At 35.6% G+C, this 24,549-nt stretch overlaps 1 protein-coding gene across 3 annotated transcripts in view; it reads left to right on the forward strand.

Moving 5' to 3' along the window:
* Positions 1 to 16,492, forward strand: part of ZCRB1 (zinc finger CCHC-type and RNA binding motif containing 1) — a 36,012-nt gene extending 19,520 nt beyond the window's left edge. For all 3 annotated transcript variants that reach the window (XM_044677301.1, XM_044677302.1, XM_044677303.1), the window contains 5 exons: positions 4,662 to 4,773; positions 5,138 to 5,245; positions 12,850 to 12,962; positions 13,135 to 13,210; positions 15,571 to 16,492. In XM_044677301.1, the coding sequence (XP_044533236.1) occupies positions 4,662 to 4,773; positions 5,138 to 5,245; positions 12,850 to 12,962; positions 13,135 to 13,210; positions 15,571 to 15,702 (541 nt within the window). In that variant the 3' untranslated portion in view covers positions 15,703 to 16,492. The remainder of the gene's footprint in view (positions 1 to 4,661; positions 4,774 to 5,137; positions 5,246 to 12,849; positions 12,963 to 13,134; positions 13,211 to 15,570) is intronic.
* The last annotated feature ends 8,057 nt before the right edge of the window (positions 16,493 to 24,549 follow it).

The raw sequence follows: 24,549 nt of genomic DNA on the forward strand, positions 1-24,549 counted from the left end.
CTGAAGAGGATAACAAAACACAAAATGTGGCTGAAAAGTCAGGCCAGGAAGGGGACGGGGAGGGGACCGAGTCTCAGGGGGAAATGGGAGGTATCCAACTCAGGAGCTTGGTGGAGAAGTCTGTCAGGGAAGACCCTAGGTAGAGAAGTCAGTTGAGAAATCTGAACTGATATCTCTTCTTAAATGGAAGTGGTATTTGTGGCCTACCTTCCAATCAGAGGCCCAGGGTAGTGAAGAGGTGGAGTACCAAGGTTGATAAGATCTTAGATGATGATGAAGTTATCTATAAATAATGAGCTTTCTGGGGCATGCTGGAGAAATAACTTTGAGGTTGACATATCTGGAGACCTGGAAAATAGTTTAAAAGTTTTAAAATCTGGTGATTTTAAAATTCATTCGATTCTGAAAAATATGACCAAATGAAAAATGTGCGTACTATGTTTCAAGAAATCATAAGATTAAACTCTTCAGATTCATTGGAACCAGAGAGTAAAGTAAAAAGAGAATGAACATATTGGTCACCTCAAAGAAACCCCAAACTGAAACCAAGTAGGAATATCATAGCCAAAATTCAGAACTTGCAGGTCAGAAGGGCAAACTACCGATAGAAACAGGTTCCAAGGAATCATAGTCAGGATCACATAACTTAAAAGGCATTTTACATGCTATCAAATCTTAGCTTCAGAAGTACCTTGTAAGATCAAGCATTATTATCTCTATTTAGCAAAAAATAAGAAATTTAGACAGTAAGTACTTAAATGGCAGGAACATTGCTATTTGTCTTCCATTTCTAACTTTGTTTTATATTAGAAACATGCACCAACAGAAAATGGCTGCCAATTTCTGCATGCCCCAGCATCTCAAGCATGCTGCAGAAAGCTCATTACACAAATGTAAGCTTTTTGAAGTCATGAACTATTAACTTTTTGTTTTAATATCTCCATTTACCTATCACAGTGTTTCACATGTGTAGGTACTTAACAAATTTTTATTGGATTGAATTCTTGACAAGACATTCCAGCTGTGAAAAGTTGGAGAATGTGAAGATAGTTCAGGGCCCTTTTTGCCTTAGGGAGATACTTGGGGTCCTTTAGTTGAGAACCTTGGGGCAGGACTAACTCCAGGCACAATGCCTTGCACAAAATAAATTCCTAATTTGTTGAATTATTTTTTTAAAAAAGAGATCCAGGTTCATATCTCTTCTCAGAAATTTATGAGCTATTGATACCCTTAAAGACTTCACAACAAATGAAGAGAAAATAAAGGAATAAGGGATGGGGAATTATGGGAAGAGGACTAAAGACAAGAAAAACTGAAAAGACTTAGTAAAATCTTTATGACAAACTAATTTACTCATCAAGAATGATAGTATAGTAAACCCTAAAATCAATCTGAATGTGCTTTTATAGAGGAGATTAGAATGGCAATTTCCTACAAAGATGTAGGAAAGAACCTAGTTGAATCATGTGTCTAGAAGACATACGTGCTGAAGAAAACAAAATTGTGCTTGCATCAATGGATGATGTATTCAAAGGAGAGGAAGATACCAAAAGCATTGACACCCTTGATGAGGGTATTAGTGTGGGACTAACAGGCATTCACAAGCCATATTCAATAATGGACCACATCTTTACCTTCTTACAATTAACTGGAAAAGGTTGCAGTTTAGAAGTGGTGCTAAATGCATTTTAGATAATGTTGGGTTTGAAAGTTCAGGACTTGTATTTCATTGGTCCAGAGGTGTTAGTAAATTATACTTAATACTAAACTATTATGAAATAACCATATTCTCTCCAGTTCAGTAGGGACAGAGGAATTAGTACTTGACTATCGTTTACTGAACATAATTTTCCTGATGACATTTAGAGGCAACTGTGGATAAAGCCTCCCTATTAATAAATTGCTTTCTGTCGATGAAGTTTACTAACTTAGGAAATGCTTTATTTGTTACAATTGTTATACTCATGCATCTGATTTGAATGTATTAATGTTTCTTGTGCTGTGTTTAACTCATTTTTTGTCAGCAAGTAGTAGTAACCTGATGTCAGAGGTAAGTTACTCAGAACAGCAAAATCATCAGTGTACATACCTGCAGCACATAATCTATGTCAGCTGTTAGCAGACCACAGGAGTATCTGGAAGGCACACAGCGATAATAGATACTTTAACTTGCCTCTTTGCAAGATGTTTTAGATGTTTCTCATAATTTTGCTGTGACTTTTAAAAAAAAAAAACCTGAAAGATTTATATATTCTACCCCTACAATGTTTTTACATGAAATCCTGGCTTCTAGAACCCATTCTAATCACAAAAGTAATCAGATATTACATATACTGTATGTATAGAAAGGAAATGGAAAGTTACCAAGATCAATTTTAGCTCTTACCTTCAACTGAAATTTTTCAAAGTATTTCTTATACTATATACCTTGGGAGTACACTCATAAACATTTAACAAACCAAAATTTAATTTATCTTTGCATGGTTATAAGAGTGTAGATAATAAAATTTAGTGGCTAAAACTTGTCTAATTATGTAGAATCCCTAAAAAGGCATAGATTCCTTCCTCCCCTTCAGATTTTTAGCATTCATTGAAAATGCCGGATTTTTAAAATCCTGTGATGATAAGAGAACGTGAAAATTAATTGGATCTAATTAATGTATTTTGTTTTGAACTATTATGGGTTATTGGATTATTTATACTATGGATTTTAAATCAAAATTAAATTTTCATTTGATCCTTTGTTCTACAGTGTCAGGTTTCTGCAACGTATGTGTAGAGTTTGTATAGCAAGTTAGAGACTAGAAATATTCTTGCAAAAATAAGGTGTGTATTTAAATCATATTCCTGAAAAATACAATGCCAGGTTATTTCAGTATATATCAATAAAAAATAACTCAAATATGATTTTTAAAAGTTTTGTAAATAACCAAGGCTCCACTATAAAGCCTGTTATCAGTTTTTCACAATCACTAGAACATGCCAAATACTGCCAAACTCTAATAAATAATCACTGAGTCAAATCAGGAAAACAAAGTATTTAACCAGATATAACTTAAATATATAGGGCATCTTATTTTTTCATAATGTCCCGTCATTTATACTAACCAGTTCTTACATAAAGAAGTACATTTGTAAAATGCAATAGGAAATAAGCTCTTTGGAGACTCTCCATGTGAGTGTGTATATTTATATAGAACTTAGAATTATTCCAAAGAACAAAGGTTCTAAACAAAGAAAAAATTGCCCAGATGCTCAGCATCATTCCCTTGGCTAGGAAGGATCAAGTTCAGACTGGTTTGCATCAAAGTTGCTACATTTAACTAAGAATTTAGTCTAACAAAATTTTCATCTTATTTTGAAAAAATAATTAAGAATGTTTTATATCTGAACATAGGTATATATCAGTGATGCATGGCTTAACTAATATATCTGTGGGATAACTCTTCTTTGGCAGAATAAGTAATGATGTGAAATTAATCTTTAACTTCTTGATCTTCACATTTACTAGGAGTCAAAGGAAACCCATAAAAAGATAAAACATCTCTTACCTAAATATTCTTTCAGAATTAGCTAAAAGGTGAGCAACAAAATGACAGACTAAATGTTTTCTCGAATCCCCATATCCTTTCAGACCTCTTCAAGACAAATTATGCACCAGAGACAAAGAAACTTCAACTGTTTCTATGATCAAGGACACTTAGAATCCAAAAGAAGGTTTAAAAAAAAAAACTGAACCCTTTTCAACCTCTTATGCTCCTAGCAGGGGGACAGTGCTGGCAGACCCAAAGACATGCCATGGGCTTATACCCAAACCCTCCCCCCAGCCCCTTATTCCCTCCCTCCCTCTTTCCAGTGCCATAGAACCCTGGTTCCAGACTGGAAGTTTCCTCAAGCTGTAACAGCCAGCTTGGCCACAGTCCTTCAGGAGTAAAAGCTTTCCAAGTACTCCAACTGGGAGCATCAGGAAAGGCAGGCTCTGAACTGCCAGTGCTAGGTTAGAGAACTAAAGAACAGAGGGAATGGAACAGATAACAATACCATTTAAAAAAAAAACCTTACCTTCTATTCTTAGAATCAATGCTAAGGGTTAGGGAAGGGCTAGGCTATTAGGGTTAAATGGCTTGCCCAGGAGCACACAGTAAATGAGGCCAGATTTGAATCTAAGACCTCCTATCTCAAGGCCTGGCACTCTAGCCACTAAGCCACCTAACAGATCCCACCATACTATTTTAATATGTCATTCGTAGCACATTGTGAGCAGGAAGCTTTTAAAAATCAAGTCAGACAAGGCAGAGAAAGTAAAAGTATTTTTTTTTTTCATTTCAAAAATGTCATTGCCTTTCTTGCTACCAAATGAAAAGAAAAAATGCTTTTTCTTAAAGGTTCCATTGTCCCTCCAATTTGTCATTCTAAAACCAATAATTTAAGTTTGATGGAATAAAATTTAAATTCTTTTTATTTTGTTAAATTTGCCCTATATTTTCTTTGCAGCCCTTCTAAGTCTTCCATAAGTTAGAAATAACTGATCTGCTAAATGAGTTCCCTTTACACACTGAAGTATTTGCATTTGAGCATACTCCTTTTATTTGCATCTCCCAAGTATTCACTTATACTCATCTGATTTCTTAATGCATATACTTCTGTTTATTTCTTTTCAGAGTTACTATTATGAAAGACAAAGATACCAGGAAGAGTAAAGGTGTTGCATTTATTTTGTTTTTGGATAAAGAATCAGCACAAAACTGTTCGAGGGCACTAAACAATAAGCAGGTAGGCCAATCATCTAAGCAGCATAAAGACCTTGCCTGACTGCCCACCCACTCAAAGAAGAAAGGGGGATAAAAGATGAAAATAAGGTCCAAAAGAATTCAGTAGATTGCTTGGGAAAACATTTAAGAAATGGAAAAGGTACAGAGCTTCATTGGCCTTCACCTTTCCCAAATGAAAAGAGAAGACAAAAGAAAGAAGGTAAGGTCCATTCATTGCTTAGTAGTACTTGTTTCAGGTAAGCAGGCATCCCTATTCTGAATTAACTAAAATTAACTTTAAAAAATTACACTGGAAGTTTGGAAAAAATAGAAATCTGTAATTTGCAGAATTTATATTTTGCCTCACTTTCCCCCCTTCAATTTAGTTATTTGGAAGAGTGATCAAAGCAAGCATTGCTATTGACAATGGAAGAGCTGCTGAGTTCATCCGAAGGCGCAACTACTTTGATAAATCTCGGTGTTATGAGTGTGGAGTAAGTAAAACACTTTACAAATTTGTTTCATATTGACCTTTCTGTATTGGTAGTTATCTAGTGCTCTGTATGTATGAGAAGATTTGGGTATCTAAAGCAATCTTGATTGGAATTTACTGTGTTTGGATATTATTTTTTCATTTTCCCTGATTTTCAGTTCTACAACACGTGCCATTTATCAGGTAAATTTCCTTTAACCTGGAATTCATAGTCAAGGTTATGAGTGAGGATAAAATAAAATGGATCTATGAGCTCATCAGTTAGTATATTATTTCCAGTAATGCATATCACAACCCATCTATTCCTGTCCATCCTCTGCCGTTTGTATTCATATTCTTCCAGAAATTTGCCTTCCTCAATTTCTTCTGAAATTGCAAGAATAATGGTAGAGCACTTAAGTTGGTTATCTGTCATATTTATCCTTGACCAGTCCTCTTCTTTTCCCCTCTTATGGTTCTCTGATAACATCCTCTTCTTTGAAGTTTTTTATTTGTTAAATGTTGCAGCCTATTTCACCCTCACCATATGACTCTTATTATAGTACTCTGTCTGGTGTCCATTTTTAATTTTTTAGAGATTATAATTCTCTATTATTTGCAAACATTCTGCAACACAAATAGATATTAAATAAGCCTTTGTTTCTAGGGAAAGTTTGGGACTATTAAAGAAGTTCCCTGAGAGCTATGAAATCTGCTTTTTTGCTTAAATCTAGTCCCAACTCGCTATCCATTTGTACTGATTGTCCCAGATACATAAACCGATGGACAAGCTATAACACTTTTCCTCCTCATTGTGGGCCACAATCCGGGAGATAGGTATTCCTCCTTCACTTGGTCTTTCCTTCAGGGATGTTTAAGCCAAACTCTTTTGAATAATTACAATTTTCTTTTATGATGCTCTGCAGCATTCTAGGGTTTTATGTAACTAGGGCAATGTCATCTACAAACAGGAACAATAGGAGGACCTCACTATTCATAAGGAATCCCTTTTCAACTTGGACTTAACTCTGTCTTCTTTCTGTTTCAGTGACAAAGTCCTTTGGCTAGAAGGGTCTTAACTTACTCATTACCTTCTCTGATATTTTGTGATGGAGAGTTGTCATTTAGGGTCATCACCCATTGTGCTCTGTGGAATCAAATATGCTTTTTTTTTTTTTGAGTCAGTGAACATCACATAGAAAAATTTTGTATTCTCTACATATTTCAGGCAGTTGTGTGATGGCAAATAGTAGCATGCTGTTTAATATTGCTTGCAAAAGCCTGCCTGATTCCTAAGCATACCCTCTTCAAGGATGTGTACTTAAATGATGTCTCATAAAATTTTTATGTAAATGTGAAGCTAGAATTACAGGTCGGTAGTTGTAGATTTCTCCATGTCCTTTTTATTAATTTTTTTTCAATTAGCTGATATTTTTTCATGTCTTTGCTGTTTTATCCTCCCCTTCAAATATCTTGCGAATCAGTCTTTCAACAATCTCACTGTTATGTTGCTTCCATCATAGATGTCTACACTGTATACTTGTTCTAATCCAGGTTCTTTTACTATATCTGTTCACTTTGATGCACTACTTCCTCTAGAATGTCCTGGATGTTGAAAATTTTTGCAGTTCTTTTCCATTTTCCTTCTCTATGTTGTCCTTCCATTTTGTCCTTGAGGTGACTTTGTTTTGTTGAATCTCTTTCCAAACTTTCTTTAAATTCATTTTTCCTGGGGGCAGCTGGGTAGCTCAGTGTATTGAGAGTCAGGTCTAGAGGCAGGAGGTCCTAGGTTCAAATCTGGCCTCAGACACTTCCCAGCTGTGTGACCCTGGGCAAGTCACTTGACCCCCATTGCCTATCCTTACCACTCTTCTGCCTTGGAACCAATACACAGTATTGACTCCAAGATGGAAAGTAAGGGTTGAAAAAAATTTTTTTCGTTTTTCCCTTCACTGCTTCCCTCTGTTCTTTGATGTGTTTCTGTTCAGCTTCTTTGATGATCCTGGATAGTTAGTTCATAAGATTTTTGGCTTGGGCATATAAGTCATGTTTGCTGACTGAAATAATTTTTTTAACTTTCGTTTTCTTTTATTTTGACAACTGATTTCTGTCAGTTAAACTTCTTTATAAAATTACTATAATCTATGTCCTTTCTTATCCATTATCCTTATTTGTTTGTTAAATAGAATATATTCATAGGTATCTCACCCTTTCTCTCCCCTCCCTGCATCAAAGATGGCAACACCCAACAAAAAGAGATATATAGATATATATATATATATATATACCTTTCATATTTCTTTTTATCAGTACTTTGTCTGGAAGTGGATATTCAAAAGTTATTCTTCAAATAGTAATTCTATAGTTGTATATAATATTCTCCTGATTCTACTCATTTCACTCTTCATGATTTCAAGTAGATTTTCCCAACATTACCTATATTTTTAACTTTCAATAAGTAGTCTGATAACTTTGAGATTGAATTGTCTTACATAGCCATTTCTTTCTGATTTTTATTCTTTTACCTAATTTAGCACTAATTTTGATCTTTACTTTTACCATTAATAGTCTCACTACACAGAATAAGTTTCCTCTCTAACATATAGGTTTCTTTTGTGTGTGATGTCATTCAATATTTGCCATAACCAGAGCCTTCCTATTCTTTTCTTGAGAAAAATATTCATGATACATCGATGTGAGTTTTCTATATGGTTTACAAATCTTTGGCCTCTCTCATTCCTTATTTTTCTGATATACATTTCTGTGTGTGTGTGTGTGTGTGTGTGTATTTCTCACAATCCTCACAGGTTAATATTTTTACATTGAGATCACAGTATCAAAGAATACGTTTATTTCATTTTAGAATTTTATCAAATTCTTAAGACTCTCTGTGTGTCTGCCAATTTATTGACCTTTCCATTTAGATTTGATTTATAGCAAGAACATTAAAATTGATATAACTCAGTTCCTCCAGCAGTCTGTCCATGCACTGGTCTTTAAACATAGTATCAACAGCAAAATTAAAATTTGAAATTCATATTAAGACTGTGATACTCAGCACCTTCTTTTACCACTTTGCCACTGCCACTGCAGAAGCAGGACTGGAGACCATATATACTTTTCTTCTTTTCATGGATTTCCATGGCTAAAGAAATCATTTTCAAGTGTCCAGCCTACTGATCATGACCTTCTCTGGATTAGTCCCCAACAACAGAAATGATCTTTTTCTTGGATCAGACTGGAAACCTTTCCAGCATGTGAGAACCTGCCAGAGCTTTTAATACCTGATCACTATTAGGTTACTTAAGTGCTACAGTGATGAACTGGAAAAAAGATTATGGAGGAGAAATTATTTCATTGAAAAAATTCAGAATATTTTGTCTAATAGGGACAGTGTTTGTATCATTATTTTTTATGTACTCAGAATCCCCCAAAGTGCAGCATAAAATTAAATTGTATTGTCTCAAACTATTCTCTATAGCTTGTCAACCTTAAAAAGTGAACAAACATAAAACTATGAGCAAAGGTGTTCCATTTTCATTGAGAGAATTCAAAAGCACACATTAGGGGAGGGGGTATTTTCAAGGTCCCCCTAAAGACTGAAGGAGCTGTATAGTGTTTAAGGCAAAGGGTAGTGGTGGTTTCTTGGGGTTAAGTAATGTAGGGCATTCCTATGCAGCCCAAGCAATATGCCATCAATCTTTTGGAATGTATATCAGGATAGGACTCAGATAAGATAGAGGAAAGCACAGGCATTCTTTTGGGCATGCTGACCTTTTTGGGGCTGGAACATTGCAAATTAGGCCTACATCACCACTGCATAATCTTTCATGTTCCAAGAAATCATAAACATCACAAAAGCCATTAGAACCTGGTTGACTCTTAAAAAGCTGGGATTGATGTTTTATCTTTCCAGTAGCTGCTTTTTTTTCCCCAAGTCATAGATGTGCCCTTCTCTAGTTCTCATTGCAAATAACTCTAAACATTTGCAAAGCGGTTACATAGAATTAAGAAAAGTACATTGTAGCCACAGAAAATAATTTCATGTGGTTCATAAGTAGACAAGCAACTTAAAAACAATTTAAGCAATTGCTATATGCCAAGCAGAGGGGAGACAAAGGCACAAAGTAGTCCCTGTTCTCAAGGAACTCCTGATTTGGTGGGTCCCAAAGGCCTCATTCCCTTCATGATTTAATCAAATGACTGTATAGCCAATTCAATAGACTTGTCCTTAGGTGTAATTGAAATCAGGGATAAAGGAAACAACTGGATATATATAAACCTGGGTGTGTAGAAAACAAATTTCTGCAATATATTTACTCTCTCACTCCAATTTTATCATCAGTAAAAGAGCATGCAAGAATAGACATTTAAGGTCCAAGAGGCATTTGGCAGTGGTTTTACTCCAGGTTCCAAAACCTGAAAATACATTTACTGTCTTTTTTGCCAATTTTTTCCACCCCTAATTCAAAGCCCATCAACAGCACCATGCTTTTAAATAGTTCTTTTTGTCATAGAGCTTATTTGCTAAAATTGTGTCAGTGTTTCTCTAGTTGTTCTGTGTATTTATAATCCTTGCAACCCCCAGATAAGTTTTAGTTTTCTCTCTTTATGTTACAAGGGATGTATCAACAAAGCCAAACTAAACTATAGAATGTAATCATGAAATATAGTAAACGGGTTTAGTCTATCTCACAACTTAAACTTTTAATTTAAGAAAAAAAATGTTTTGGATTACTACAAGTTATATTATGATCAACATTAATGTTGTAGCCAGGTGCCTCATCCAAAAAATGTGGCAGTAAGCCTGTATTCTCAAAGGATATGCTAGCAGAGTCCAACTACTGACAGGTGCTATGATACTCAAAACCCTTTAGTATAGGGTTCATACAGCAGACTCTCTATTATCTGATGTTCTGCCTAATTTGAGAAGCTCATCACCTAAGGTTTGGCCATCAAATGATAGCCATTTTCAACCAAAGTGATTCACAAACCATTCAGTGTGGTATGCCATGGTGAAATCACAGATACCTGAAAAACTGATGGTCTACTTTACTTGGAAGGAGTCAAATTTTGTGTCAGGGAAACATAAGCAACATTCAAAAGATGACTATTTGGGGCAGTTAGGTGGTTCAGTGAATAGAGAATCATACCTAGAGGCAGGAAGGCCTAGGTTCAAATTTGGCCTTAGATAGTCCTAACCTTGTGACCCTGGGCAAGTGACTTAACTTCAGTTGCCTAACCCTTACCACTCTTTGGAGCCAATATTTAGTGTCAATTATAAGAGAGAAGGTAAGGGTTACTTTTTTTTTTTTTAAGGTAATACAGTTTGATTTTTCCAGTGGAAGCTTTTAGTGTTTCTCTCATAACTAACAAAAAGTGTTCCCTATTGAAGATTGTTTTATCTGATGATATAATAAAAAATATAATGTCTCATTAATTTCAGATTGTTTATAAACATTTGCATTTGAGTTATTTTTAACATGGTAGAGTTTCAAGAATTATATGGCATATTCTGTCATTATACATTTTTGGAATATTGACACTGATGAGGTCATAGGCCTGTTGGAACAGTAGAGTTTTTATCCTGAATCTTGAGATTTAAGTTCTTTTTGAGGCAAGAGACTATTTTTTAACCTTCAAAACTTATTAAATAATATACAAAGTAATTCTTTGGCAGTCTTATTCAAATCATGAATTAAGAAAATTATGTAGATATACTTTAGAATTAGCAAAGCATTTGCTAAAATATTTTATACTATTTTGAAAAGTCAAAGGAGCAAGGACTAGCCAATGATACATGTATATAGATTTGCCATTGTTTGAATAATTTGACTCAAAGAATAATCATTAATAAATCATTTAGAATCAGCTTGGAAAGAGGTCTCCATTTATCTGTGCTTAGCTCTGGTTTTGTTTTTTTTAATCAATGTCTTTGTTAAAGACACAGATAGTACCTGGGTCTTACCAAAGATACAAAGCTAAGAAAGACAGCAAACATTCTCTGACAGATTCAGGATCCAAAAAGATCTTGACAGGTTAGAGATTTGGGCTGAATTTTAAGATGAAATTCAGTAGGAATAAATAACAAGTCTTGTTTATTCTTGGGTTCATAAAGTCAACTTAACAAATAAACTATGAAGAAGACAGAGTTGAACAGCAGTTCTGAGAAGGATCTGGTAATTAGTAAATTTGATATGAGTGAGCCATATAATGTGGAAGCCAAAAAAAGCCAATCAAATTTGGGCCTGTAATATTAAGATAGGTATAACATTACAGAATAAGGAAGTGCTAGTTTTCCTATAGCTATCTCTTATCAATCCACATCTGGACTACTGTATATTTTGGGCACCATAGTTTAATAATGATTGACACTGGTAAGCTGGAAACTAAAAAGAGGAAGGAAACAAGGATGGAGAAGGTCCTTGAGAACATGCCATATGAAGTTCAGTCTAAGAAAATACAGATGCTAAGACAGTAGAAGAGAAAACTCAAAGAAGACATAACAGTGTTCAAGAACCTGAATTTGTTCTATTTGGTCCCATAGTATAGAACCAAGGGCAATGAGCAGACGTTACAAAGAAGCAAATAAAGACTTTATGTCAGGAAAAACTTCCAAATAGAATTGTTTAGAAGTAGAATAGGCTACCTAAGTTTGAGTTCCACCTCATTAGAAGTCTTCAAAGTCTTGATGACAACTTGTATCTTAGGGATTCCTTTTTCCCCCTTCCCTGTGTGAAGGGTTAAAATTTTGGTAGGAGTTTGAACAAAGGTCGAGGGAGCAGTTTGGTAAAACACAAAACAGTTTATTTTGAGGAAAGTTCAGATAGTAATAGAAAGGAGAAAGTGAGAGAACTCTCATAACTATTCCTAAGATCCCAATCCTAAATAAAATTTCTAAAAAACCCTAAATCTATCTGCCTTCAAGGACAGTGTTTTCTGCCAAGACAGGCCAGGCCTCCTTACCTACTCTATCTAAGAATATAACCACTATCTAACGACCTATCTAAGTTAATCAATAAGCATTAATCACCTTCTACCTCCTTAAATCCGTTTCTCTTTACCCACTGTCAGTTATTTTTCTAACTCCCAGTTTGTCTCAGAGACACCGACACCTCTGATCTCCAGGGAACCCCGAGACAAAAGCCCCTTTCAACTGTCTGCAACTCACCTCCCAACTCTTAGCCACACCCTTCTAACTGTCATCAACTGATAGCCTGCACAGTGTTAGAACTCTTACTCAGGGATCTTTTTGCTCCCTTGCCTCTTAAAGAGGAAAAGGGAAAAATTAAGAAAATTCTCTTAACTTCTGGATTGGACTAGTTGGCCATTGAAGTCTATTTCAAGTTGGAAAATCTTTCATTTGGGAGAAATTTTCATATATTATAGAAAAAAAGAATTTTTAAACTATCACTCTAGTAGTTTTTGGTGTTTTTTTTTTTAATGAATGAAGAGGTAAGGAATTTCACCAGTGTCATAGTAATCTTGTGTTTGTTCTGTCATGGCTTCTGTATTTTTTAAAATTACAACATATTATTCTTTAAAATCACAGAAAATTCCTGCTTACCAATTCAATACTTTTGATGTCTTCTTTTTTTTTCCTCAAATAATAAAAATGAAACAAAGGAAACAGGTCACCTAAGTTATGCTTGTCCTAAAAATGTGCTTGGAGAACGTGAACCACCAAAAAAGAAAGAAAAGAAAAAAAGAAAGAAAATTATTGAATTGGAAGAAGAAATGTATGTATATTATTCTTTTCTGAGAATAAGATATTACATTGCCTAATGTGCCTACAATTTGTGTTCAGATTTGAGATAATATATAGATATCGCTACATAATATATACATGTGTATGTATACATATGTATAATATTATATACACACACGTGCATGTGTATATGTGTGTTTCAGTGAAGAAGTGGAAGAAAGTGAAGATGAAGGAGAAGACCCTGCTCTCGATAGCCTCAGCCAAGCCATAGCTTTCCAGGTTAGTGTAAGCTACCATCTCTCTGCGACCAGCAATTTACCACCTTTTGCATAGTTCCAGAAACTATTTGTGCAAGATTGTTCCCTATAACTACTTCCTTCTCTACCTTTTCACTCTTCTAAACTGGGAGAAACTTTTTTTTTCTGTCAAGGCAGTGTGGTGTAATTAGCGAAGCATTCCCAATGTTCTTCTAGACCAGAGTTTCACAGTGTTTTTCAGTCTTGCCTCTACTTCTACTGTAGAAGCAAAATGAAATGGATTTCTTTTATTTCTTTTTTTTTTTTAATTTTTCCATGTTTACATGACTTATTTTCTTTCCCTTCTTCCCTCCCCCCTCCCAGATCCAATAAGCTCATCCACTGTTATCAAACTGGGTTATACAAATGTTATCACTTATATCTATTTCCATATTATTCATTTTTGCAATAGAGCAATCTTTTAAAACCAAAACCCCAAATCATATACCCATATAAACAAATAAGTCATATGGTTTTTCTGTGTTGTTGTAGATAATTTTGGATTGTATCTGTTTGATAGTAAGAAGGGCCAATTGGCTTAACTTTGTAGCAAAGTTGATATAGGCTGGGAAGAACAGTGGGCCTTTTAACAGTAAGGCCTTCTCAAGAGATTTGGACTGACACAACTGTGGAGGCCTTAGGTAAAAACAAAACCTCTATTAAGGTTTAAAGGATTAATGGAATATTAGCTCCAACCACACCAACTCAAGGTACCTTGTGGGATCTGCTTCCGTCCAGTAAAGATCAGACCTGCTCTCTCCTTATTACTAACTTACCCAATTCCTAACTATCTAAGCCTATTTCTAATAATTATTTTTATATAATATTCAGTTACTGCCTCCTTGTAGTTGTTCATTTAGGTTTCCAACTTCTAGTCAGTCAGGGTTTTGGCCTTGTGGCTTCTGGCCTGAAAAGGCCGAGGCCAGCCTTCTACACTTTGTAACCACAGAGGAGCAAAAACCAGATTTTCTTCTCTTAACTGTAGATCTTCCTTTCACAGCTCTTCCCAAAATTTCCAATTTCCTCCTCTTTCCACAACTGTAACTCCAGTTCAAGGAATTTCCAAGAGCCAAAGTTTTAGCCACCTCTTTGGGCAGAAAACACCAGCAGAGAGAGAAAAGACAGTTGGCTTAACAGAACTTCCAACTCCCAGGTCTCACAAAATTCCTAAGCCAGATCTTAGCTAAAGGTTCCATCTCAAGGCAGTCTGCCAGCCTGACAGGATTCAAACTCCTGTCACTTACTTGCCAAAAGTCAAGTCTTATTTTGCCCCTAATTGTGTTTCTACTCTCACAGTTCTTTCTCTCGATGTAGATAGCACTCTTTCTCATACGTCCCTGAGGATTGTCTTGTAGTAGCAAAGTCCGTTACATTCGATTGTTCCACAATGTTTCACTTTCGGTGTATAATGTTCTCTTGGTTCTGCCCAATTTGCTCTGCATCAGTTCCTGGAGGTTCTTCCAGTTCATATAGAAATCCTCCAGTTTATCATTTCTTATAGCACAGTAGTCCATCACCATCATATATTACAATTTGTTCAGCCATTCCCAAATCAAGGGACACTTCCTTATTTTCCAATTTTTTTGCCACCACAAAGAGCACATTTTTGTACAAATATTTTTCATTATTTTATCTTTAGGGTACAAACCCAGAAATGGTATTGCTGGATCAAAGGGCAGACAGTCTTTTAAAGCACTTTGGGTATAATTCCAAATTGCCTTCCAGAATAGTTGGATCAATTCACAACTCTACCAGCAATGCATTAGTGTCCCAATTTTGCCATATATAAAATTGATTTCAATTATCCTATCACATTAGATAAAAAAATCTCCATTTACCCAAATCATTGTTCTTAACTCTGGTGAGTACAAAAGAAATACCTTTGAAAATAGAGGATATAATTTCCTGATTTAGGCAAAACTCTTTTTTTTCATGGTGCCTTAGCTTGAATTGTTTATTAAAAGACCGTAAGTCAAATAATTTTTCCCATTCATTTGGCCAGTACTGACATTCAGCATTTACATAATGCTTGAATGTTTGCAAGGCACTTCCCTCACAATTGTCTTATATAGTAGGTAATATGAATATTGTTATTCCCATTCTACAAATGAGGAAACTGGCTTTGAAAGATTCAGTAATATGCCTATGATTATTCCCTCTTATAAGGGTCAAAGGTATAATTACAGCCCAACTTTCCTGAGTCCCTCTCCACTATGTATCCATAACATCATACTGCTTTTCATTTAAAAGTACACAAAATAGTATTATAGCTTTTGGTTATTGTCAGTATCAAAGAAATTATATTTAAACACTCCATTTGTTTTTCTTAAATCCATTATATAGCAAGCCAAAATTGAAGAAGATCAACAAAGATGGAAACCCAGTGCAAGCGAACCCTCAACGTCAGATGATTCAAGACGCCCAAGGATAAAGAAAAGTGCATATTTCAGTGATGAGGAAGAACTTAGTGATTGAAATGGATTTATGTATATGTCATTGAAATATAAAAATTTTAAAGCACAGTTTAATTGGTGTAAAAATTACCATTGGAACTTTGACTATAAGGAAATATATAACTAACCAGTTTTACATCTTTAAATTAGGATTACAAAGTTTACTTTCATAGGAAACCAGAAAATAATTTATAAGTATCATGTTTCTAATTTTATTTTTAATAGAATAATAAAAATCCAATTTTGTTTCTGAAACACTTATCTTTTTTTAAAAAAAATAATAAACTCTTACCTTCTGTCTTGGTTCCAAAGCAGAAGAATGGTAATGGCAAGGCAACAACGATTAATTGGCTTATCCAGGATCACATAGCTAGGCCATGTCTTAGGCCAGATCTGATACCAGATCTGATGCCAGGACCTCTTATCTCTAGGCCTGTCTCACAATCCACTGAGCCACCTAGCTGCCTCACTGTATTACCCTTCTAAAACAATATCTAAATGTAACCTAATCAGTTGCATTCAGTAATAAGACAATTAAATTGTTAAATATGGATGGTCATGGTCCCACTGCAGATGTGCATTTTAAAACTGTATTATTAAGAAGCTACTAAAAAAGTTAGTTTTCTTCATCCTCTACATGTCAGCTGAAGTACTTTTCAAGTCTTATTTTCAAAGAAGCTTCCTAAAAACTAAATAAAGTAAGTAACCTAATTTTAGTTAGAAATGTTCTTTACTAGGAGCAGCGAGGTGGCTCAGTGGATTGAAAACTCTAGAGATGAAATGTACTGGGTTCAAATCTGACCTCAAACAGACACTTCTGAGTTATTGTGATTCTGGGCAAGTCACTTAATTGCCACTGCCTTGCCCTTAACCATTCTGCCTTGGAACCAATACACAGTACTGATTGTAAAATGGAAGATAAGAGTTTTTAAAAAAGAAAAGAAATATTCTTGCTGAATTTCTCCAAAGAGTTTTTTCTTTACAGGATGAATGGCAGGGTGGGAGGTAGGGGCAGGATGAAGGGAGTGAAAGAATTTACTATGTATTCTGTTTATGTAATATGCATTTAAAACACAAATAAACTAATTACATAAATAAATGATGATGCTTTGGAATTTGAGTCACATTTGCTACTTAAAATTTATGCTACTTAAAATCCTTAAGAAGTTACATCTCTTTGTATCCTGCCATTGCCTATTCATTGCTGATCAGATTTCACTCCTTGGTGACAAGGTTCCACAAGTCTCCTAAGGGATCTTCTATCACTTAAATTGTGCTAAGGCCACATAATATGAATAGGACTATAAGGAAGAAAAAAGAAATTAGGGTTTTGCAATTTAGCAAAGGCATGTGTTTGCAAAGGAGGGTCTGGTCACACACAAGGAACTGAAAGGGAATTCCAGAATCTGGGGAAAGGATTAAACCAAGGTCTGGAAACAGTTGAGGGGTCCAGTTTTTCCTGTTTGGCAGAGTGGAGAGTTTACTTCCTGTGGCAGTTTGTAGGAGGTGACTTGCCTTTCCTGATACCTGGAGGTCCTGTAGTCTTAACTAGTGGGAAGAAACTGAGATCTGTTCCATCCCTGTATCCAGTTGCCATCTCCCTGTGATCCTGTAGCTGCTGTGTTCCTGAGAGATCCTGACTGGTTTATGTGAGAGAGCTGCCAAGACCCAGTAACCCTGCCTGTGAGAACAGCCCAGCCATCTTGGCCTGTGGCCTCTGGCCTACAAGGGTGAACTCATCTGAGCTAAAGCTATCTTACGTTGATAAACTGTTTAACTTGTCTATCAACAATTTGAGGACCAGTTAGATCAGGGAAGATAGTTAGTTGGGTTTGGGAAAGTGAGACAGTGTAGGAAAAGTATAGCCTAAAGATCTATGAAGACAGTCCGTGAGGACCCCCTAAAGGCATTTAGGTGGAGAAAAAAGAATATTAAGCTTAGGGATTCCTTTCCCCTGGCCCTCCTCATTCCTATTTATCTTGGTATAAATAAACCATACTTACTTTTTAAAAAGAAAGTCAGGTAGCATTGTAGCCTAATAGTGACTCTCAGGCCTACTCTGGCTTGGAGAGTGACTTCCTCTGAATAGTAACAATAACTATATATAACCCCAGTGAGTCATCTTACTCACCTATTACAGGACTAAAAGAAACAAAAGGTGGGAATGATTCAGGATTGGGATTTGGCAAGATGTGACTGGTGGTAGTGCAGCAGGAGGAGGGATTTGAGTCTAGGACCTAATATAGAATTGAAATACCTCACCAAGGAGTCTAGATAGGGTAGAGAGGAGAGTGTCGGACATATGAGTCATTTACATCTTTCCTTGATTTTTTGGAGGTATGTATCTAGGAGGAGTATAGTTGCATCAACAAGTATGAATAGTTGCATGACTTTTTTGAGTTGAATTGCTTTCCAGAATGGCTGGGAATCTTTATAGCTTCACACACAGTATATTAGTGTGCATGTCTGTCCATAATTGCTTCAATAACTGTCATTTCCTCTTTCCATTTTTGTCAATCCAACATGAGGTAGAATTTACTATTGTTTTAATTTGCATTCCTTTCATTGTTTTTAATGTTTTATTATTACTAACAATGATTATTGACTGCTTCCCTTTCTTCTTTTGAGTAGCCATGTTCCCCAACTTGAGAATATGCACAAATTCTTATTCTAAATCAAGAACCACATGGTGCAAAAACAGACTTTTGTTTGGCATTTGAGTCAGAGCTGAGTGTGGGATTAATTAGTCAAATTAAAGTTCTTTTGTTCTTTTTTTCTTGCAGAGTTACACTAAAAAATTATAGGTTCCCAGAGTGAGCTATGTAAAAAAAAAGAAAGCCAGAGGCTCCACACTACCACCAAGTGAGGAGAGCCCATAACAGATTCCAAAATCAAGAAGTAGGCTAGAAGAATGAGCCAAAAAAAAGGGTTCAACCATAAAGAGCTACTATGGTGATAGAGAAACTCAACATACAAACACAAAAGACAATAGCCTGAAAACATCTATAAGAAAAACTTCAAAGAAAAATATAGACTGCATATAATTCCAACAAAAATCCCTAGAAAAGTTAAAGAGAGAAAAAAATTTTAAATAAAAATATTTTTTAAAACCAAATATGAGGGGGCAGCTGGGTAGCTCAGTGGATTGAGAGCCAGGCCTAGAGACGGGAGGTCCTAGGTTCAAATCCAGCCTCAGACACTTCCCAGCTGTGTGACCCTGGGCAAGTCACTTGACCCCCATTGCCTACCCTTACCACTCTTCCACCTATAAGTCAATACACAGAAGTTAAGGGTTTAAAAAATAAAAAAACAAAAAACAAATATGAGAGGTAGAAAGGACAAATGAGGAAAGAAATGAGAGCTATGCAAGAAAGTTGTAAAAACAAAATTATTACCTTGGTAAAAACTATATAAAACCTTACTGAAGAAAAAAATTCTTTCAAAATTAGAATTGCCTAAATTTAAGCTAATGACTCCCTGAGACACAAATAATAAAGTCAAAAGATTAAAGAAATTGAAGAAAATGTGAAAGATCTCATAGAAAAACAATTCACCTAGAAAACAAATCGATGAGAAATCATTTAAGAATCAAAGATCTACCAGAAAGCCATGCACAAGAACAAAAGAACTGATACATATATGAAGAATCTACAAAGAAAAACTATCCAGATATCTTAGAATCAGGGGGTGTGGGGGATGTGGGGGGGAGAAATTGAAAGTACCCACTGATAACTTCCTAAATGAAATCACAAAATGAGAAATCCCATAAATATTAAAGCCAAATCTAGGGTTCCCAGGTCAAAGAGAAAATACTATGAGCTGCCAGAAAGAAATAATTCAAGTACCACAGGCAAGCTTACAGAAGATATAGCAGCCAGCACTAAAAAAGCATAAAAGGCTTGGAATGTGATATTATAGAAGGCAAAAGATTTAGGATTACCTAGAATAGCCTACTCAGCAAAACAGTATAATCCTACAGGGTAAAAAATGGATACTTAATGAAATAGAAGACTTTTAAGCATTCCTGATTAAAAGACCAGAACTAAATAGAAAATAATATTCAAAAACAGATAAACATGACTGATAAATCAAAAGAGAATAAACAAAGTTAAAAGTAATTTCATTCTTACATATAGATAATGAAAGTAACACATCAGAATTTTATTATCACCACGGGTCTTAGAGGGAATCTAATTTCAGAGAAAGCCCTTGGGTGTCATTTATTATGTTTGGATGTCTCAAAAGATGAACAGTTTCATGACACAGCTTCCTTTATACTAACACAGTTTCCTCTCTGCATATAATCCTTATATAATACCCTTATTCCCTGGTTTCCCAAATAGATTCTCAGGTAAAACTACCCCCCCCCACGACAAAAACTGATTAGCCCCAGTTTTTCTGATGTACTTGCCTAGTCTAGGGCCAATCAAAAGCCCAAGTCATAAAAGCGCCATTTCTCTGAGACTTGGTAGGTGCCTGAAATAAAATATGTAGCTATATCCTGATGATCAGACATATTTCCAGATAGAGTCAAAGGGGACTTTCTACTGAGAAGCTAAATGCCACTGTGTTCTTCTTGCATATCCAAGTCATGCTAAGGCAAAGAAAATCTCTTGTTACATATTCAGTGGCATAACCAAAATTCAGAATTCCTGCATCTAGGAAAAAACATGTTAAATTTTCAGGAAGAAGTTCAATTATCATAGAATAGTGTAGGGATTAAAAATTAATGGTTTGACTAAAATATATGAAAATTATAAATAATAATTGTGGTCGCCAATTCAAAGTATTATTGCTCTAAGTCAAAATGACCTTTAATAGCTTTTATTTACAAAAGAGGTAGAAAGAATGAAAATAGAGAAATACAAAAGGGCAGAGAAGACATTAGCCTACCTAATTAAATATTGCTCTGGTGCTTGACTCAGTCAGGACTTGTTGACCTTCAACCAGAATTAAACTCTCTCCAGAAGACAGGAAGGGAAAGCCAGCTATCCACTCACCCAAGTTCCCTCCAAGAGATAGGTCAAGATGATGACTGGAGCTGAAGGTGACTCCTAAGGCCGACTTTCTTCCTTAAGCCAACTCTCTTCCTGAAGCTGACTTTCTTGAAGTCAAACTCCCAGTCCCAGAAATTCAGAGCTCTTTATAGTGGTTTCTTGTCCCTTCTCCTCTTCACAGGGGCAAATCACAGCTTCCAAATTGCCTAGCACTGCTCAGGGGGGCAGTGTCTGTGAAATCCACTTTTCACCTTCTGGATGTGTGAACTGTCATCAAAAGGGTTCACAGTTTCCTGGTTGATTCAATTTCTGAGGGTGTGAATTCTCTAAGTGGTTTCTCTAAGGCTAGTTCAAGTTTGTGTTGATTCTATTAAAAGGTAGACAAAAAAAGAGTTAATCCTGTCTTCACAATCTGGCAGGTATTAAGTAGGGGTACTTAGGTTATTGTTAACCAAAGTGTTAACTCCAACTAGACAAAGAGAATAAAGGATTCCCTTTTTACAAGTGTAAACTCAGAATTGACAAAGAGAACAAAGAATTTCCTTTCACAATAGGTCAGAATCACACAAGAACCAGCAGGGTCTCTATAAATGAATGAAAGTCCTGCAATGTATAATTTTAAAATGCAAAAGATATGGGTTTACAACCAAGTATAATTTACCTTTGTAAGATTAAAATTAAATATCCAAATACTACAAGTATTATTTTTATAAGATTTATTAATAATAATAACTCAAAGTAAAGGGAAATAAAGAGAGAGAAATAGTGTTTTTCCAGCCACGTTAGCAGGAAAAAAAGACTTCGAGGGTGTGGTTATAGAAACTTTTAACAACCAAACATAAAAACATACATGAGGACACAGAGGAAAGGAATTCTGGGGAACGGAGTCCTGAGGTATATAACTCCAACTACCCATTCCCCCGGGATCCTTTGGGAGATTAGACGCCCCAATGGATCATGTAAACATAACCAAACTTATAACTTTAACTAAAGGAACATACAATATTTCAGTTTCTAAAAGGAAATTACAATAATTTGGGGATAAAGGGAAATGAAAGAGAAAAAAGAACAAAACAAACTTTAGGTGCATTAACAAAAAGCCAATTAGGGGGCAGTCCTCTTTGGCATAAGAGTATACATTCAAAATAAATGCATTCAAACCTCCATGGTTCAGTTTAACATATCCCAAAGTTCACTCTGGATCTTTTGGTGCAGCACTTGATTCCTGCAGGCATCATCACGGCTGCCTTCTCCAAACAGTACACTTTCTGGATTCTGAGGGGTAGTGTAATAAAGAAATTCTGGGGCAAGATGGAGGATATCTTGAGTGACAAGAACGGCAGTTGAAGACCTTGGAATGTGCTCAGGGTGGCGTGAGCCAGGGCCAGAAGATAGTTGGAACCACTTTATAAATACCCAGGGACAACAGCAAACTGGGTCTCTCATTCTTGAGGATTCTTGGGAGGAAGGTGGATTGGAGGGTGGGTAGGTCTAGACCTGCAATCCAGCATCCAAATCTGGTTGCCAGAGGAAATCAATTACCTGCTAATTAATAGAGCTGAAGGAAACATCATCACAACCAACAAGAAGAATATCACTAACTTTCCCTATCCTTTGGTTTGTGCCACGGCTGGGCTGAACCAGGGATTGTGAGAGGGAGAAGAAAGCTCAGCCTATTAACAAATCTATCATCCAGTTGATTCAGTTCACCTTTATTCATTTAGACTTAGCTCAATATTTCCCAAAACCCTTTATCCTGTTTTCTTGTTCCTAGCCCTTATAGATAGCAAATAAACCCTGTTACAGTTCAATCAAAGAAGACCAGTGTTCCTTTCCTAATTGGTGAATCATCTACAGCAGATTAGGGAAGGGATTTGCAAACCACAGTCAGAATAGCCTTAATCCAGCAAACATATCTATACCAGCCCAAACCAAATCTTTACCATCAAATCCAACCCCAAGTCAGGGATAGAGGAGTTATTAAACACACAACTCCCATTAAGTTCCTGACTTGGGCGCTGTTGTGTGCAGAGGCTTGGCTAAGCTGATCTCCATAGGTTTGGGGTCACTGATACATTGGGTAACCACCTGGCAAACACTTGACTCAATAGCCCAGATTCATCTAGTGCCTGTGATTTCCAGTGCCTACTTGACAGACTCAGTCAACAGAGCCTGTCAGGTCAAGTGAGGCTTAGCAGCCTTCTGATTACCAACCTGCCTCCAATAATTTACCCACAACAGTAGCAAGTTTTTTACCCTAAAATTGCTCTCAAAAGAATTTAAACTTTGCATTATAGGATAATAATACACCTTGTAGAGCTGTGGAGATTTTTTTTAATGAAATAGAGTACTTTCAAAAGTTTCTGATAAAAAAAAAAAAGCAGAGCCAAGAATGAACTTTTAAATGTATACACATATCAAGAGAAATGTAGAAACATAAATTTAAGTGGCTGAAAGGAGCTATAGAGTGAAATAGTGCAAATGTTTTAATAAGAGGAGAAGACCCTATACCAAGATAAATTCAAAATGGGTAAATGACTTAAATATAAAGAAGGAAATTATAAATAAATTAGGAGAACATAGAATATGTTCCAAATGTCAGATCTATGGGTAAGAAAAGAATTTAAGACCAAGCAAGAGATAGTGAACATTACAAGATGTAAAATGAATAATTTTGGCTATATTAAATTTAAAAAGTTCTGTACAAACAAAACCAATGCAACCAAAATTAGAAGGGAAGCAAACTGGGAAAAAATTTATAACAAAAATCTCTAACAAAGGACTAATTTCTCAAATGTATATGGAACTAAATGATATTTATAAGAAAACAAGCCATTCCCCAATTGACAAGTGGTCAAAGGATATGACTAGGCAGTTTTCAGATGCAGAAATCAAAACTATCAATAATCACATGAAAAAGTGTTCTAGATCCCTCCTGATTAGAGAAATGCAAATCAAAACAACTCTGAGGTACCACCTCACACCTAGCAGACTGACCAATATGACAGTAAAAGAAAACAATAAATGTTGGAGGGGATATGGCAAAATTGGGGCACTAATGCATTGCTGGTGGAATTGTAAATGGATCCCATTGTTCTGGAAGGTAATTTGAAATTATGCCCAAAGGGGTTTAAAAGAAAGCAAGCCCCTTGATCCAGCCATACCACTGCTGGGTTTGTACCCCAAAGAGATATGAAAAATGTTTGTACAAAAATATTCAAAGTTGAGCTCTTTGTGGTAGCAAAAAATTGAAAAGTAGGGAGTATACCTCAATTGGGGAATGGCTGAACAAAGTGTGGTATCTGATGGTGATGGAATTCTATTATGTTGTAAGGAATGATGAACTGTTTGATTTCTATAAGAACTGGAAAGACCTCCATGAACTAATGGAGAGTGAAAAGAGCAGAACCAGGAGAACATTGTACACAAAAAGTGAAACGCTATGGGACAATCATATGTAATCAATTTTGCTACTAAAAGCAATGCAATGATACAGGACAACCTTGAGGGACTCATGACAAAGAACACTATCCACATCTAGAGAAAAAACTATGGGAGTAGAACACAGAAGGAAAACATATGATCTATCAGTTGTTTAGATGGATATAGGATTTGGGGTCTTGGTTTTTAAAAGATTATTCTATTATAAAAATGGATAATATTGAAATAGATATTGAATGATAATACATGTATAACCCAGTGGAATTGCTTATTGGCACCAGGAGGGGGGAGGGAAAAAAACTATGAATCATGTAACCATGGAAAAATACTTTAAAATAAATTTTTAAAAAATTTTTTAAAAGAGGAGAAGAAACAAGAAAAACAGAGGATCTTGGGTTGTGGTTTAAGAAAAGGGACAGTAAAGAGAACAC

Source organism: Gracilinanus agilis, chromosome 5 (genome assembly GCF_016433145.1).
Source record: "Gracilinanus agilis isolate LMUSP501 chromosome 5, AgileGrace, whole genome shotgun sequence".
In the NCBI taxonomy this organism is placed as follows: Eukaryota; Metazoa; Chordata; class Mammalia; order Didelphimorphia; family Didelphidae; genus Gracilinanus; species Gracilinanus agilis.